The 14367-nt window shown below is 38.5% G+C and overlaps 1 protein-coding gene across 1 annotated transcript in view; it reads left to right on the forward strand.

Moving 5' to 3' along the window:
• LOC150092596 (phospholipid-transporting ATPase ABCA1-like) overlaps positions 1 to 14367 on the forward strand; it is a 982930-nt gene that overhangs the window by 236616 nt on the left and 731947 nt on the right. Inside the window, exon 11 of the mRNA XM_090414749.1 lies at positions 669 to 808. Within this exon, the coding sequence (XP_090270875.1) occupies positions 669 to 808 (140 nt within the window). The remainder of the gene's footprint in view (positions 1 to 668; positions 809 to 14367) is intronic.

Genomic DNA, 14367 nt, shown 5'->3' on the forward strand with positions numbered 1-14367 from the left:
ACTAATGAACTGGATTCCAAAAGAAGGGAAATGAGCCCCAGGATGTCCTAAAAGTAGATGGAATGATGAATTGTCAAATTTTGTTGGGAAAACTTGGTCAACCATCGCCAAGAACATAGAAAGGTGGAAGGAGCTGGAGGAGGCCTTCATCCAGCAGTGGACAGAAAATGGCTGTCCCAAAGAAGAAGAAGAAGAATTCACCAAACTGTCACACTGCAGATTGGCAGTGTTTCACATTGGTTCACGAGTTCCACTACCACTGTTCAATGGCTCTTTATTTACTATATTTAAAGCTGCTCTGACATCTAATGAATGGTAGTAGGGTCCCCTACTCCGTCTACTAATTGGGGATATGCTCAGTAGTTAGCAGAAACCTTGATATGTGTATACAGTTTTTTTTTTTTTTGTTGTTGTTGTTTTGGATTTATTTAAATTTTATTCAAACATTCTTCACATATCATAGTTCGTTCTTATCTAATCTATGTTGTGTCATTTCATGCCAACAGATCTCTCTCTCTCTGTCTCTCACACAATATCTACAGTATATAATTCTTTATAGTATATTATGAAAATGACAGCTAAATAATATACTTTATTTTTAAATTATTATGAAGTTTATGAAATTTCAGTAAATTTTTCTGTGATTAATTGTTTATTTTATTTAACAGCAACTAAATGCAATGCATTATTTCAAGTCTTAGAACAAAATCAGCTTACAAGAATGGTATGGAAGCAAATGAAGCCATTTGTCCGTGGAAAGATTATATTTTTTCCTGATAATAGAGTAACTCAGAAAATTATTTCAAGGGTAAGGTGTTTATTGTTCTTAGTAAAATTTTATAAGGTTTGCTGCATTTTATTGAATAATGAGTTTTTTTTTTTTTTTTGGAATTTTTATCCTGGAAAGGTGTGAAGCAATGTGTGGGACAAAGGCTAGACAGAAGGGAAAAAAGCAATTAACTATCTGTTCCTCTACTGCAAACATAAGAGTGTGCTTTTACCATATGTCCATCATTGTAAGAGGATATGGGGGGGATATCAGTATTTATGAACACAATTATCTAGAGTTACACATACAAAGTTATGTATATGGTCACTTTATTCTGTGGATGCTGTTCTATTGAATGGGTTTCCAGTATTCTTTTACTTTCCTCTAAGGCTATAAAAATGTGAGTAGCTGCTTGTCAACATGCATTTGCAGATTAAACCTACTGAACTAGCTACTCCTTTCCTTCTTTTATTTCCAGTGTTCTGTGTTCTGGTACCACTTTGTGCATTAATGTTTCCCAAGGACTGCAATCTCCAGCAGTTCCAAATAAACATCACTAAGTTCCTCCTCTGTTTCTGATCTCTTGCCTACACATCTCGTGAATATGTTACCAGTTCTACAGTCTCTCATGTGAGATTAATATAAAAAATGTTTTGCACTCATGATTAATATTATATATTATTATTATTATTTATTATTATTATTATTATTCAGGCCTCCATGGAGTTAAAAGACTCATTTTGGAGGTCGTTCCTAAGAACATAAAATCTGTCAAGACTCATTGAGGGGAGGTCCCCCCCCTAAGAAACATAAAGTCTATCATACCACTCCTTAAACTCATTGACCGTTCTCGCTCTCACCACTCCATCAGGCAATGCATTCCACGGTTCAACGACCCTCCATACAAAGAAACCACTCCTCACCCTCCTGCTCACAGTTTCCTTTCGTAACTTCCAGGGATGGCCTCTTGTCATCACTCCTTCCTGCTGTTCAACCAATGAAAGAACTGACCAGTGTCACCCCTGTAACCATCTCTCCTTCTTCTATCCACCAAACTCTGCAGTCCACAGTCCTTCAGCCGATCCTCACAACTAACATTGTACAGTCCTGACACCATCTTTGTTATCCACCTTTGTACCCTTTCCACAGTTAATTTATCCCCATCAAATCCTGGGGACCATATCTGAGAACAATAGTCTAAGTGTGGTCTGATCAGAGTCTTATACAACGGAATGATAACCATTTTATCTCTGCAGGTCAGTGTCCTCATTATTGCAGCAATCCTCTGTATTACCCTTCACTACCTTTGCAATATGTCCCCTAAATTTCAGGTTTCTATCAATCATCAACCCCAGATCTCTTGTCTCCCCTACTTCCTTAAGTTTAACTCCTCCCATAGAGTATGCAGCGTCCCATCAATGTGTCCCAAACCTCAAGACCTTACATTTTGCTGCATTAAACTGATAGCCCCATTCATTTGCCCATCTATCTAGCTTATTCAAATCCTCTTGCAGGGCTACCACATTTGCACTATTACTAATAATCCTTCCCAGCTTTGCATCATCCGCAAACAACTGAATATCCCCTTGCAATCCACTGGCAATGGCATTGATATAAAGGTTAAACAATATAGGTCCTAGTACTGAGCCCTGTTGGACCCCACTTGTAACCCTCTGCCTCCTTGAAACTGCTCCACCATACACAACTCTCTGATACCTATCAGACAGCCAATCCTGAATCCAGTTGACCAATCTGACATCCAGACTCATGTGCTGCAACTTAAATATCAGCTTATCATGTGGCACCCTGTCAAATGCCTTTGCTAAGTCTAAGAAAATTGCAGTATATGCCTTTCCCTCCTCTAATGTTCTTGTAACTTTATTATAAAAGGCTAGCATATTGCTAAAACAAGAGCACCCTTTCACAAATCCATGTTGACTCTCACAGATAACATTACCCTCATCTGCCCAATGCTGTATACGGTCAATTATATAGATAGTTGATATACCATAGGAAAACAATGGATCAAAGAACTGCTTTGAATCCTGAAAGTATAGAACCTTTTATACTGGGGTTGTAAATAAAGTAGTGACAACAGTGTCACTGTTGATATACATTTGGTATATCAAATGTTACTCCTTACAGATAGAGGCACTAAACATATATGTACTGTACATGTGCATAAAGCAACACAGCCGATTCTAACAGGTGTCGTGTTCAGAAGTAGTTAAAGTCAATGTCTGGGTGCAACGCACTAAAGTATGTTCACAAGATTAGAATAATGATCCTGGATCAAGGTCCAGCTCATACAGGGCAAGATCACCCAGATGATAATTGCCATGCAGTTATGCCATGCAGAAACGATCTGCCATTTCAGATGAACATGTCGAGCTTGTTTGGGGGGCTCCTTGCAGTTGATCAGCAGTGGACTGTACACCAGTTGGCCAAGGAAACTGGGTTAAACGACCAAAGTGTTTGCAGGTCAGTATGCACAACATTTCAGCTCATTGGTTTCCACATTCATTGCATTCCTGAATTGTATTGTAACCCAAGTTTCATCAATGGCTACAATACAATTCAGGGCTTATGAGCCTGAACTGAAGAGACAGTCCAGTGAATTGCACCATTCAAGATAACCCCATCTGAAAAAAAGCTTTGCCAGGACCTAGCAAAGTTAATGTTGTTAAACCTGTGATGTCAGAACATTCAAGGTTTCATTCTTAATCATGCTGTTCCACAAGGGCAAACTGCTAACACATAGTACTATGGGCCATTTCTGGAACACTATTTGCACGTAGCTTTAAGGAGAAAGCAACCACATTTTTTAATGGGCTCTCCATCATGTTTGTTGCATGACAGTGCACAATTCCATATGTTGCAATTGGTGATAGAGATGATGGACATGTGACAATGGGAAGTATTGGAACACTCTCTGTATTCACTGGATATGAGTTCTTGTGATTTTGACTTGTTCCCCAAAATGAAAGAACTCCTCAGAGGTCTGAGGTTTTGGGACATGCAGGAGGTTCTTTGAGCAGTAGGTTACACTGCTCAAAGAATGACACCTTGATTTCTCGATATCAACAGGCAGCATTTTGCTGATAGTATCCAGCGGCTCCCACAAATTTGGAAGCAGATGCAGAACATGGCAGTAGATTACACTGAAGAGATGTAATTGTATAGACTTGATAAATAAACTATTTTACATTTTGTGCACATGTTCCCACCACTTTATTTCAACACTCATATGTTATCCTGATTGGATGAGTGGTTAATACACCTACTTTATTGATGTGTTAACCCACATCTCCCACATAAAGAGAACTGTCTTTATGTGGGAGATGAATTTCATTTCCCATTGAGAAACTTCTGCTCCACTTATTGGAGGCCTGTAATGGCTTGATAAATTTCTCTATTTGGTCTCTAAAGCAGGGTTTCTCGACTATGTTTAAAAAAAAAAAAAATACATAATCAATAATGGTAAAAATAACTTGGCAAACAATGATAAAAATAAAACAAACAAATGGCATATTATTTCTTTAAATTTTTGGACCTTCACATTATGGATACATTTGAAACAATATATCTTTCTGTCAGAAAATAATAACCTTTTTTGTAATTTCTTAAAATTATTAAGGTCTATACAGTTCAAATTTTAATTGAATACAATTTTATAATAAGCAATACTTTTTCCCCTTCCTCGTCAAACTGTCTCTGAGACATAGCAGTTACACTCTGATCAAATGTTTATTAAATTGATCTAAAATTATTTTTTGCCATAATTCAAATCAGCACATGAATTTTGTGCATTAAATAAGACATTTGATAAGATTTAAATATTTGATTTACAGATAAGACATTTTATTTTTTTTACACTTATTTATATATCTGCTTCATATATTTTAAGCATATTCTGTCTGGCTAATTAGGATAACAGCAAGCCATAACAATAATATATAGAAGTTCAAATATTAAAATTGATGTTTTGTATATTGCAGAAGAAAATTGTGGAGAAAATTTTTCTATTGCTTTTGCATAGAAAAAGATGGATAACCTTAGTTAAGGTTATTGAATTAAAGTTCAGTGATTTTCACTCTCTATTGATGTCTTTGAAAGATTGATTTAATGAACAGAGTAAGTTACAACAATAGGATGCATTTTCTCTCTCTTGCATACATGCATGCTCCACCCAACTAGAAACAAAAAAAGAAAAGAAAAAAAAAAAAAGAGAAGCAATGGAAACCGGCAATTTGTAGGGTGACTGGAGATCAGTTATCTCAATTAACTGGAACCGAGAGCTCTTGAATGTATGAGCCTATGAAAAGGGCAGTAAAACTCACTGTAAGAATTATAGAGGAATTTCTATTGAGCACTCCAGGAAAGATTTATGCAAGCACACTCAAGAAGAGGATAACTAAAATTGTTGAAAAGAAATGTGAAGGAACAAACTCTGGATTGAGGACAAATAAGAGCAACGAGGTTATACACCAACTGTGTTTCTATTTAAAAGCTGTTTGACTCACATGGATGTCAGTCACCTCGAGTTTAAATGAGGCAGTATTCAGTTTTTACTTTGTGCTCATGAAATTATTATCAGACCTGCATTGAATCACTTCTCAATCCCCTGTTCACACCCTCCTTGTACAGTTTCCAGAGTTCTTGTTCTACCCCAGTCTCCCACCATTTTATGAAAAACCTCTTCACTGTTAATTTTATAACAATCCCTTACCAACTTGTATGTCTCTGTCATATCACCACTCATCCTACTATCCACTAGACTTTGCAAATTGCATCATCTCAATCTTTCTTCATATTAAACATTCTTGAGATCAGAAACTATTTTGGTCTATCCCATCTGGACTCTCTCCAACATAGTATCTGCATCCGTTTGAAAAATCTCCATTGAAATGCAGAATTATGTAAGGTTTGGGTTGTTCCAGAGACTCTACAAGTTCCATCCAGAATTGTTTCCTGCATTGTGATGCGGTGCCACTGTTGGACAGGGCTTTCATAGTTTTCTCACAGTTTTAAACAAGGCATCAGTAGTGGAGAAAGTGCAAATCTGTGCAGAGTAGTCCCTATGTGGCCTAATCAGAGCTTTATACAATGGACCCAGAATCTCCTTATTTCTGCAAGTCAGTGTCCTCTGCATCATTGCCGGAATTTGTCATGTTGTCCTCACAATTTTGGCAATATGTCCTTTAATTTTAGATTCTTATCCATCACTCACAAATCTCTTATTACCTCCAACTCCAACAATATATCCCCACTAAGGGTCCACATCCCATCTTTGTTTTTCAAATTTTAAAACTTTACATTTTGCAACATTGAACTGGTATCCCGACTCCCATGCCCATTCTGCCCATTCGGTCTATTCAAGTCCTCTTGCAACATCTGTTCTACTCCTCATAGTTTGTGCTAACTTTGTATCATCTGCAAACAACTGTATATCTCTATTCAAGTTTTCCTCAATATCACTAACATACAGGTTAAACAGCAATGACACTAAAACAGACCCATGAGGCACACTGTTAGTGACTTATCTTCTGGGATATTGCTCCTCCATACACTTCTTGTAGATACCTATAAGACAGCCAAACTCCATTCCAATGCACTAGTCTAAAATCCAACCCCCATCCACTCTAGTTTGACTCTAGCCTGAATTTATTATGTGGTAATCTATCAGAAGCCTTTGCAAAGTCTAAGTATACTACTGTGTAACCATCTCCGACATCCAACACTGCTATAAGCTTACAGTAATAATTAAGTAGATTTCTAAAACAGAGCCCCCTTTAACAAATTGGTGCTTTCCAACAAAGGTGATGTCAGTGTCTGGATCCTGAGCCGAACCAGCTTTTCCAACACTTTAACCACATCAGACACAGATTGGCCTCTGATGCTTGATTCTGTCACATCTTTTCTGAAGCAGTACAATCCTCCTTTCTTCTTTCCACTCCTTTGGAACTTGACCCAATGTAAGACTGATATTTAACAAATATGTCAAAGAAGATGTCAACTCCCTGGCACATTCCTTCAAAATATGCAGTGATTATATCAAGTTCCAGAGCCTTATTAATGTCAAGTTTGCTTAATTCTCTATATACCTCTTCCTCACTCATAGTCAGTTTATCTTCCTCATCATCCTCTTCTCAAACTCTCCATGATATCACATTCACAAGGATAAAAGACCTCTATGAACTGCTCATTAAATATTTCAACTATATCCTCTGCAGAGGATATATTTCAACTGTATCCTCTTCAGAAGTTGTCCTTATACCATTTTCTTCAATCAGTTCCATCCTACCATCATCATTCTTATTTTTGCTGGCTACATATCAATAGAATTCCCTCAAATTTTTTTTTTGGAGGTTTCATTAGCTAATTGCTGCTCATAATTCACTTTATCCTTCTTGTATGTTCTTTGTATTCCTCATGGAATTTATTATTACCATTCCTCTTATTTTCTCTCCATAATGACTTTTTCTCTGGATCACATACTTAATATCTTCATTCATTCATTTCACACCTACCTTAATGCACTAGTCATCTTCTAACCTTTGGAATATATTTAGACATTAATGTCTAGTAGATAGTTCTTGAATATGTAATCATCATTGATCTTATCACCCAACTTCTAATTGCATGCTGCAAGTCTCCTGAGCATCACATAATCACCAACTTTGTAGTTCCACATATTTCCTTTCCTAAGAGAAGTTCTCACATGGTTGACAGCCATGCTTCCTGCCATGACAGCCTTCAATCCTTGTGTGTCCTCTGTTACTTACTGCCTGTAGTAGTTGTCCCTCAAAAAATCAAGAAATTCATTTTCTTTCCTTCCAGTTATTATCTCATCATCCCAATCTATATTGCTGTAATTAAAATTGCCCATAATGATCATGCTTGTCGATTTTAATTATACATTTAATAGTAACTGCCATCCAAATTACCAAGTCTATAACAATATCCGACTTAGTATTTCATTCTATTCACCTCTATCTCTTGAGTGGCACTAGCATCGCTGTAGCACGTGGCGGTGAATTTGAGCTGTGCAGAAGAAAGTGATTTTTAATCGGTGAATAGTCCGTCTTTTTCCCCGTTTTTCAGTGCTAAATTCTTTCTCTGAATACAAGTGTACTTCAGTGGTTGTTTTTTGGAAGTTAGTTTGCTGTCGCGATATAATATATTTCGGTTACCGTCGGAATCGAATAATGGTGAAAAACAAAACGAAGCTGAGTTTTCATTACTGTATTTAGTTATATTTCATTTTATTTAATTATATTTAGTACTTAAATGTTTTTTTGCTTGTAACTGTTTGTACTATTTTTTCTTATTTATTTAACGGAATTTATTAATTGAATAATTATTAAAGATTACACTACTTGGCAGTAAGGAATGATGACAGATTCAGCAGCAGTTGCAAGTGGCATATCGCCAAGTCCTCAGCCATTTAAGAACTCAATTATTAGCAATATCATAAGGGACTTTGTGGCATGCAGTACTTGCGGCATGTATGCGTCTCGGGAATTAGATATGTGGCTTGTGAAAGAGAGTGGAGAGCGTATGTGCGCAAAATGCAGGCAGTTGGAGGAAATAAGTGCATTAGAAATATCGATATCCGACTTTGTTGCTCCAGGAACGGGTAATGAATGTAGGAAGACAAGTAGTATGATAGGAGACAATGATAAAAAGATATATATGAATGAGAAAATAATAGTTGATAGTGTGGAAGGTGTGAGTGACTGTGAAAGTTTAGGAGATGGTTTTGTTTGGGAGAGTGAATTTAGATTAAGAGTGACTGACCTGCAGAGGGAGATAGATGAGTTGAAAGAGGAGGTGGAATGTCTTGTGAATGAGAGCAGAAGTATGAAAGATAAGATTAGAAGAATGGAAGAGATAAATGCAAGGCGAATCAGAGTAGGAGAGAGAAAGAGAATTTAGGGAGTATGAGTGAGAGGTCTAGGGGTGCTAGAAGAGGAGAGAATGGAAACAGTAGAAGAGAGGGAATGAGAGAGAGGTATGGAAATGCTAGCAGATGAGAGGATGGAAACAGTAGGAGAGACGGAATGAGAGAGAGATATGTAAGTGCTAGAAGAGGAGAGAATGGAAACGGTAGGAGAGATGGAATGAGAGAGAGAGGTATGGGAGTGCTAGAAGAGGAGAGAATGGAAACAGTAGGGGAGAGAGGTATGGGAATGCTAGAAGAGAGAGAATAGCAGTAGAGGAGAGGGAATGAGAGAGACCTATGGGAATGAAAGAAGAGGAGAGAATGGAAACAATAGGAGCGAGGGAATGGTAAGAGGTATAATGTATGGTGACTCAATGATCCGTAGTGTTCAAGATGGGATACTTGAGGAGTGTTTGCCAGGAGGAACAATGGAAAGGGTGGCTATGGCAATTAAGAGAGGTGAAAGGGTGGATGAGATGATTGTGATGGTAGGAACAAATGACTTGAGTGGTAATGTAAGTCGGGCAGCGAAAGATATGAGATTTTTGCTTGAGACTGTACGGAAGAAGCCAGAGAGAGGAAAAATAGTGTGCATGTTGCCTAGGTATGATAATGATGAGCTGAGCAGAAGAGCAGTGATATTGAATGGCATAATAGCGAGAATGTGTGACAAGAGAGGACTGGTATATGTGAATGCTTGGAGTGCATTTGAGGAAAGAGAGGAATTGTATGTGAGAGACCATTTACATTTGAATGAGGAAGGACATAGGCATCTGGAGAGATTGCTGTTCTGAATGAGTCAGTGTGTCGCAGGGAGGATGATAGCAGGGGTGGCCTCTTGTGGGAATGGATACTTGGGAGAAGGGAGACGATGTCAGGTAACACTGAGCCCAGTGGAGTCTAGAAGGGATAATGCTGGGTATAGAAACAATGGCATTTATATACTTTATACTAATGCCAGGAGTATCCGGAATAAGGGAAAGGAATTGGTGGCGCAGATAGCATCAGCCTGGCAAAAAAATTATTGGGATCACTTAGACGTGGTTGACAGAAGGGGATATAATAACAGCAATAGAAGTCGCTGGGTATAGCATTTTTCGTCAGGATAGGAGGGGAAAGCGTGGTGGTGGGGTACTGCTTATGATAAGTGATGACCTATGTCCTCTAAGAGTGGAGGCTTTGGAAGGAAGTGAGACAAATGATTTTGAGAGCATATGGTGTGAGGTAGAGGTAGGCAAGACAGGATATTTAGTGGGGTGTTGCTACAGACCCAGGAGCACAGAGGATGGGGACCAGGAAATGTTTAGACAGCTAAGTTTGGCAAGTGCAAGAAGAATGATTGTTACGGGAGATTTTAACTTCAGTAGTATAAATTGGAGAGAGGAAGATGCATGTTGCAATAGTGGAATGGAATTTCTAGAATTCTTGAGGGACAAATGTCTTAGGCAACCTTGAACAGGAGGTTCAAGAGTTTTGGATTTGGTTATAGCATCAGAAGAGTTGATAATAAATGAGATGACATCTCTCCCACCAGTTGGAGAGAGTGACCATATGGTTTTGACTTGGAAAATGAATAGACATGCAGGAGTATCAAAGAGATGGGAACTTATGTGGAATTATAATGCAGGTGATTATAATAGTCTTAGACATCAACTTCGGGAAGTTTCATGGAAGGAGGAATTGGAAGGTCGGGAAATCGTTAGTGCTTGGGAAATTGTGAAAGAATATTTGTTAGCAGCAATGGTAAGTTGTATACCATGAGTGAAGAAGAGGACACAATTTGGAGTAAAGTGGATGACAAACAATATTAAACAGGAATTGCATGTGAAAAAGTGGCTATGGAAGAGATATAAGGAGACAGGTGAAGAGAGGATGCGTGAAGAATATAAGACACAGGCAAGAAGAGTGACTAGTGTGGTAAGGAAAGCGAAACTGGAATATGAGAGGAGATCGACCCTAAGATCTAAAGAAAATCCTAGGGAATTTTTTAGCTATGTGGCCAGTAGGAGGAGAAATGACTGTGGAAGAATGATATTGTGGGATAAAAATGGGAATAGAGTGACTGATGCAGAGGACATAGTGGAATTGTTCAATTAACACTTTATTGGAGTATTTCATCCTGGAGGAGTCAGTTTTAATGCTAGAGGGATAGGGCAGGTTCAAGGTTTAGAGGTACAGGAGGAGAGTGTGTTTCAGATACTGAGAACTCTGGATGTCAATAAAGCTTTGGGACTGGATGGTATTTCACCACGAGTTTTGAGAGAATGTGCTAGGGAACTGACAGTGCCTTTAACCTGGCTTTTCAATGAAAGTCTGGCTTCGTCAAAGGTGCCCAGGGAATGGAAGGAAGGTGAGATAGTGCCATTGCATAAGGGTGGTAACAGACTGGAAGTGTCTAATTATAGACCAGTCTGTGTGTCATCAGTAGTTGTTAAGATTTTGGAGAAAGTAGTGAGGGAACATATACAGCATTGGGCAGATGAGGGTAATGTTATCTGTGAGAGTTAACATGGATTTGTGAAAGGGCGCTCTTGTTTTAGCAATATGCTAGCCTTTTATAATAAAGTTACAAGAGCATTAGATGAGGGAAAGGCATATACTGCAATTTTCTTAGACTTGGCGAAGGCATTTGACAGGGTGCCACATGATAAGCTGATATTTAAGTTGCAGCACATGGGTCTGGATGTCAGATTGGTCAACTGGATTCAGGATTGGCTGTCTGATAGGTATCAGAGAGTTGTGTATGGTGGAGCAGTTTCCAGGAGGCAGAGGGTTACAAGTGGGGTCCCACAGGGCTCAGTACTAGGACCTATATTGTTTAACCTTTATATCAATGACATAGCCAGTGGATTGCAGGGGGATATTCAGTTGTTTGCGGATGATGCGAAGCTTGGAAGGATTATTAGTAATAGTGCAGATGTGGTAGCCCTGCAAGAGGATTTGAATAAGCTAGATAGATGGGCAAATGAATGGGGGCTGTCAGTTTAATGCAGCAAAATGTAAGGTCTTGAGGTTTGGGAAACATCGATGGGATGCTGCATATTCTATGGGAGGAGTTATACTGGAGGAAGTAGGGGAGACAAGAGATCTGGGGATGATGATTGATAGAAACCTGAAGTTTAGGGGACATATTGCAAAGGTGGTGAAGGTAACACAGAGGATTGCTGCAATTATGAGAAGGACACTGACCTGCAGAGATAAGAGGGTTATCATTTTGTTGTATAAGTCTCTGATCAGACCACACTTGGATTTATTGTTCTCAGATTTGGTCCCCAGTATTTGAAGGGGATAAATTAACTGTGGAAAGGATACAAAGACGGATGACAAAGATGGGTTCAGGACTGTACAAGGATAGTTATGAGAATCGGTTGAGGGAATGTGGACTGCAGAGTTTGGCGGATAGAAGAAGGAGATGTGCTATGATTGAGACTTTTAAACTGTTGAGAGGTGGTTACAGGGTTGACACTGGGGAGTTCTTTTACTTGGTTGAACAGCGGGAAGGAGTGATGACAAGAGGCCATCCCTGGAAGTTACGAAAGGAAACTGTGAGCAAGAGGTTGAGGAGTGGTTTCTTTGCATGGAGGGTGGTTGAGCCGTGGAATGCATTGCCTGATAGAGTGGTGAGGGCGAGAACGGTCAATGAGTTTAAGTAGTGGCAGGAAAGACTTTGTGTTTCTTGGGGGGGGGGGCCTCCCCTTGATGAGTCTTGACAGACTTTATGTTCTTAGGAAGGACCTCCCACGATGAGTTTTTTGACTCCATGGAGGCCTGAATAATGATAATGATAATCTCACAGCATACTGTCTCTAAACCTCTACCACTATTTCTCGCTTGCATCTCTACCTTGTATTGGCATAACTCTTTTTCTGTCATCAATGCAATCCACCTCCCTTTTTACCCTTTCTATCTTCATGAAATACAGAGTGTCCACATTGGTCCTCCCTAGTTTCAAAGAATGGTAAAAAATTGAAATGCAGAATTATGTAAGGTTTGGGTTGTTCCAGAAACTCTTCAAGTTCCATACAGAATTGTTTCCTGCATTGTGATGCGGTGCCACTGTTGGACAGGGCTTTCATAGTTTTCTCACAGTTTTAAACATGGCATCGGGGGTGGAGAAAGTGCAAGTTGTGTGGTGGAAATTTTTTTGTTGTGGAAAGCAACAATGAAATGATTTACCTTGGTATGCTGGAAAATTTCTTCTTTATACAGCTTAAAGACTTGCAACTGCACATCTTCTTTCAACTGGATGGTGCCCTGACATTTGGAGGTCCATGCAACTCTTGACAGAATCTTCCCTCAGTGGATCGGATGTGGAAGATCGATTCCTTGGCCACCACAATCACTGGATCTTACTCCACTAAATTTTTTCTTGTGGGAGTATGCAAAGAACACACTTTATGCAACTAAAGTGGACAGCCTGGAGAACCTGAAATATCGCATTTCTGCTGCTGTCTTCCATCACCCCTGTCATTCTTCAGAGAACCTGTTTGGAGATAGACTATCGACTTGACATTGTGCGTGCTACTAAAGGAGCATATGTGGAAATGTGCTGATTTTTTTTTTTTTTTTTACAAAAACTTGGTGAGTGTTTCTTCTCATTTGTACAATTTCAACACTATATAGTAACATGTTGAAACTAGGGAGGGCCTAGTTTTAACATTTTTCTGATGCATACAGTAAAGTTGTTCTTCAAGAGTCATTCTTTCTTGCAGAACGGTGATAAAATTCTTAATGAAGGTTTATTTTCTTGATCCTGAGAATTAGTAATAATATTTTTGGTTTACAGATCAAGTGTTGATCAATTTTATTAACTGAACTAACTAGTTTCGCCAAACTTTAACTATTGGCATCTTCAGGGCACTTACATATAGGTTGAAACAATCTCACAATTATGTGTAACTATAAAACTGACAAGAATAACTGTAAAAAACTGACTAGAATAATTACAAATAAAATAGTATCGAATGTGCATGAAACATGTATCGCATGTACAAGATCTCCAGAAGACAACCACCCTTTCTATAAATATGCTGGAGTTTATAATATCCTTGCTCGTGTGGCTCTAGTTACATTGGACAGACTTCGAGAAGCCTTGAAATCAGGCAAAAAGAGCACATTGGCTATGTCAAAAACAACAGATAGGACATTTCTGGCCTATCATCTCATTTCTCCACAACTATCCATGTCATCGAGTGGGACAAAAGTTGTTCCCCTTACATAGAGGAAGATTACCATTCAAGAAATTTCAAAGAAGCAGGCACAGTCACCCGTTCTACTGTCAACCTTAACAGAAATCAAGGCCTAATACTCCCAGAGATATGGAAAACCCTAATCAAATCTTTAAAAACAAAAGAAATGAACTTTAATACAAACTATAGAAAGTTCCTCAGCAACAGCTAGCTAATCTTGTACACGCAATATGTGTTTCATGCATGTTCGATACTATTTTATTTGTAACTATTCTTGTCAGTTTTATAGTTACACATAATTGTGAGATTGTTTCAACCTATATGTAAATGCCCTGAAGATGCCAACAGTTAAAGTTTGGCGAAACTAGTTGGTTCAGTTAATAAAATTGATCAAGACTTGATCTGTAAACCAAAAATATTATTACTAAGGTGATAAAATTCTTTTGAGTTGCCTTTATATCATA

This window comes from Typopeltis vanoorti, chromosome 25, assembly GCF_054136105.1.
Source record: "Typopeltis vanoorti isolate ZY-2024b chromosome 25, IOZ_Tvanoo_1.0, whole genome shotgun sequence".
NCBI classification, from domain to species: domain Eukaryota; kingdom Metazoa; phylum Arthropoda; class Arachnida; order Uropygi; family Thelyphonidae; genus Typopeltis; species Typopeltis vanoorti.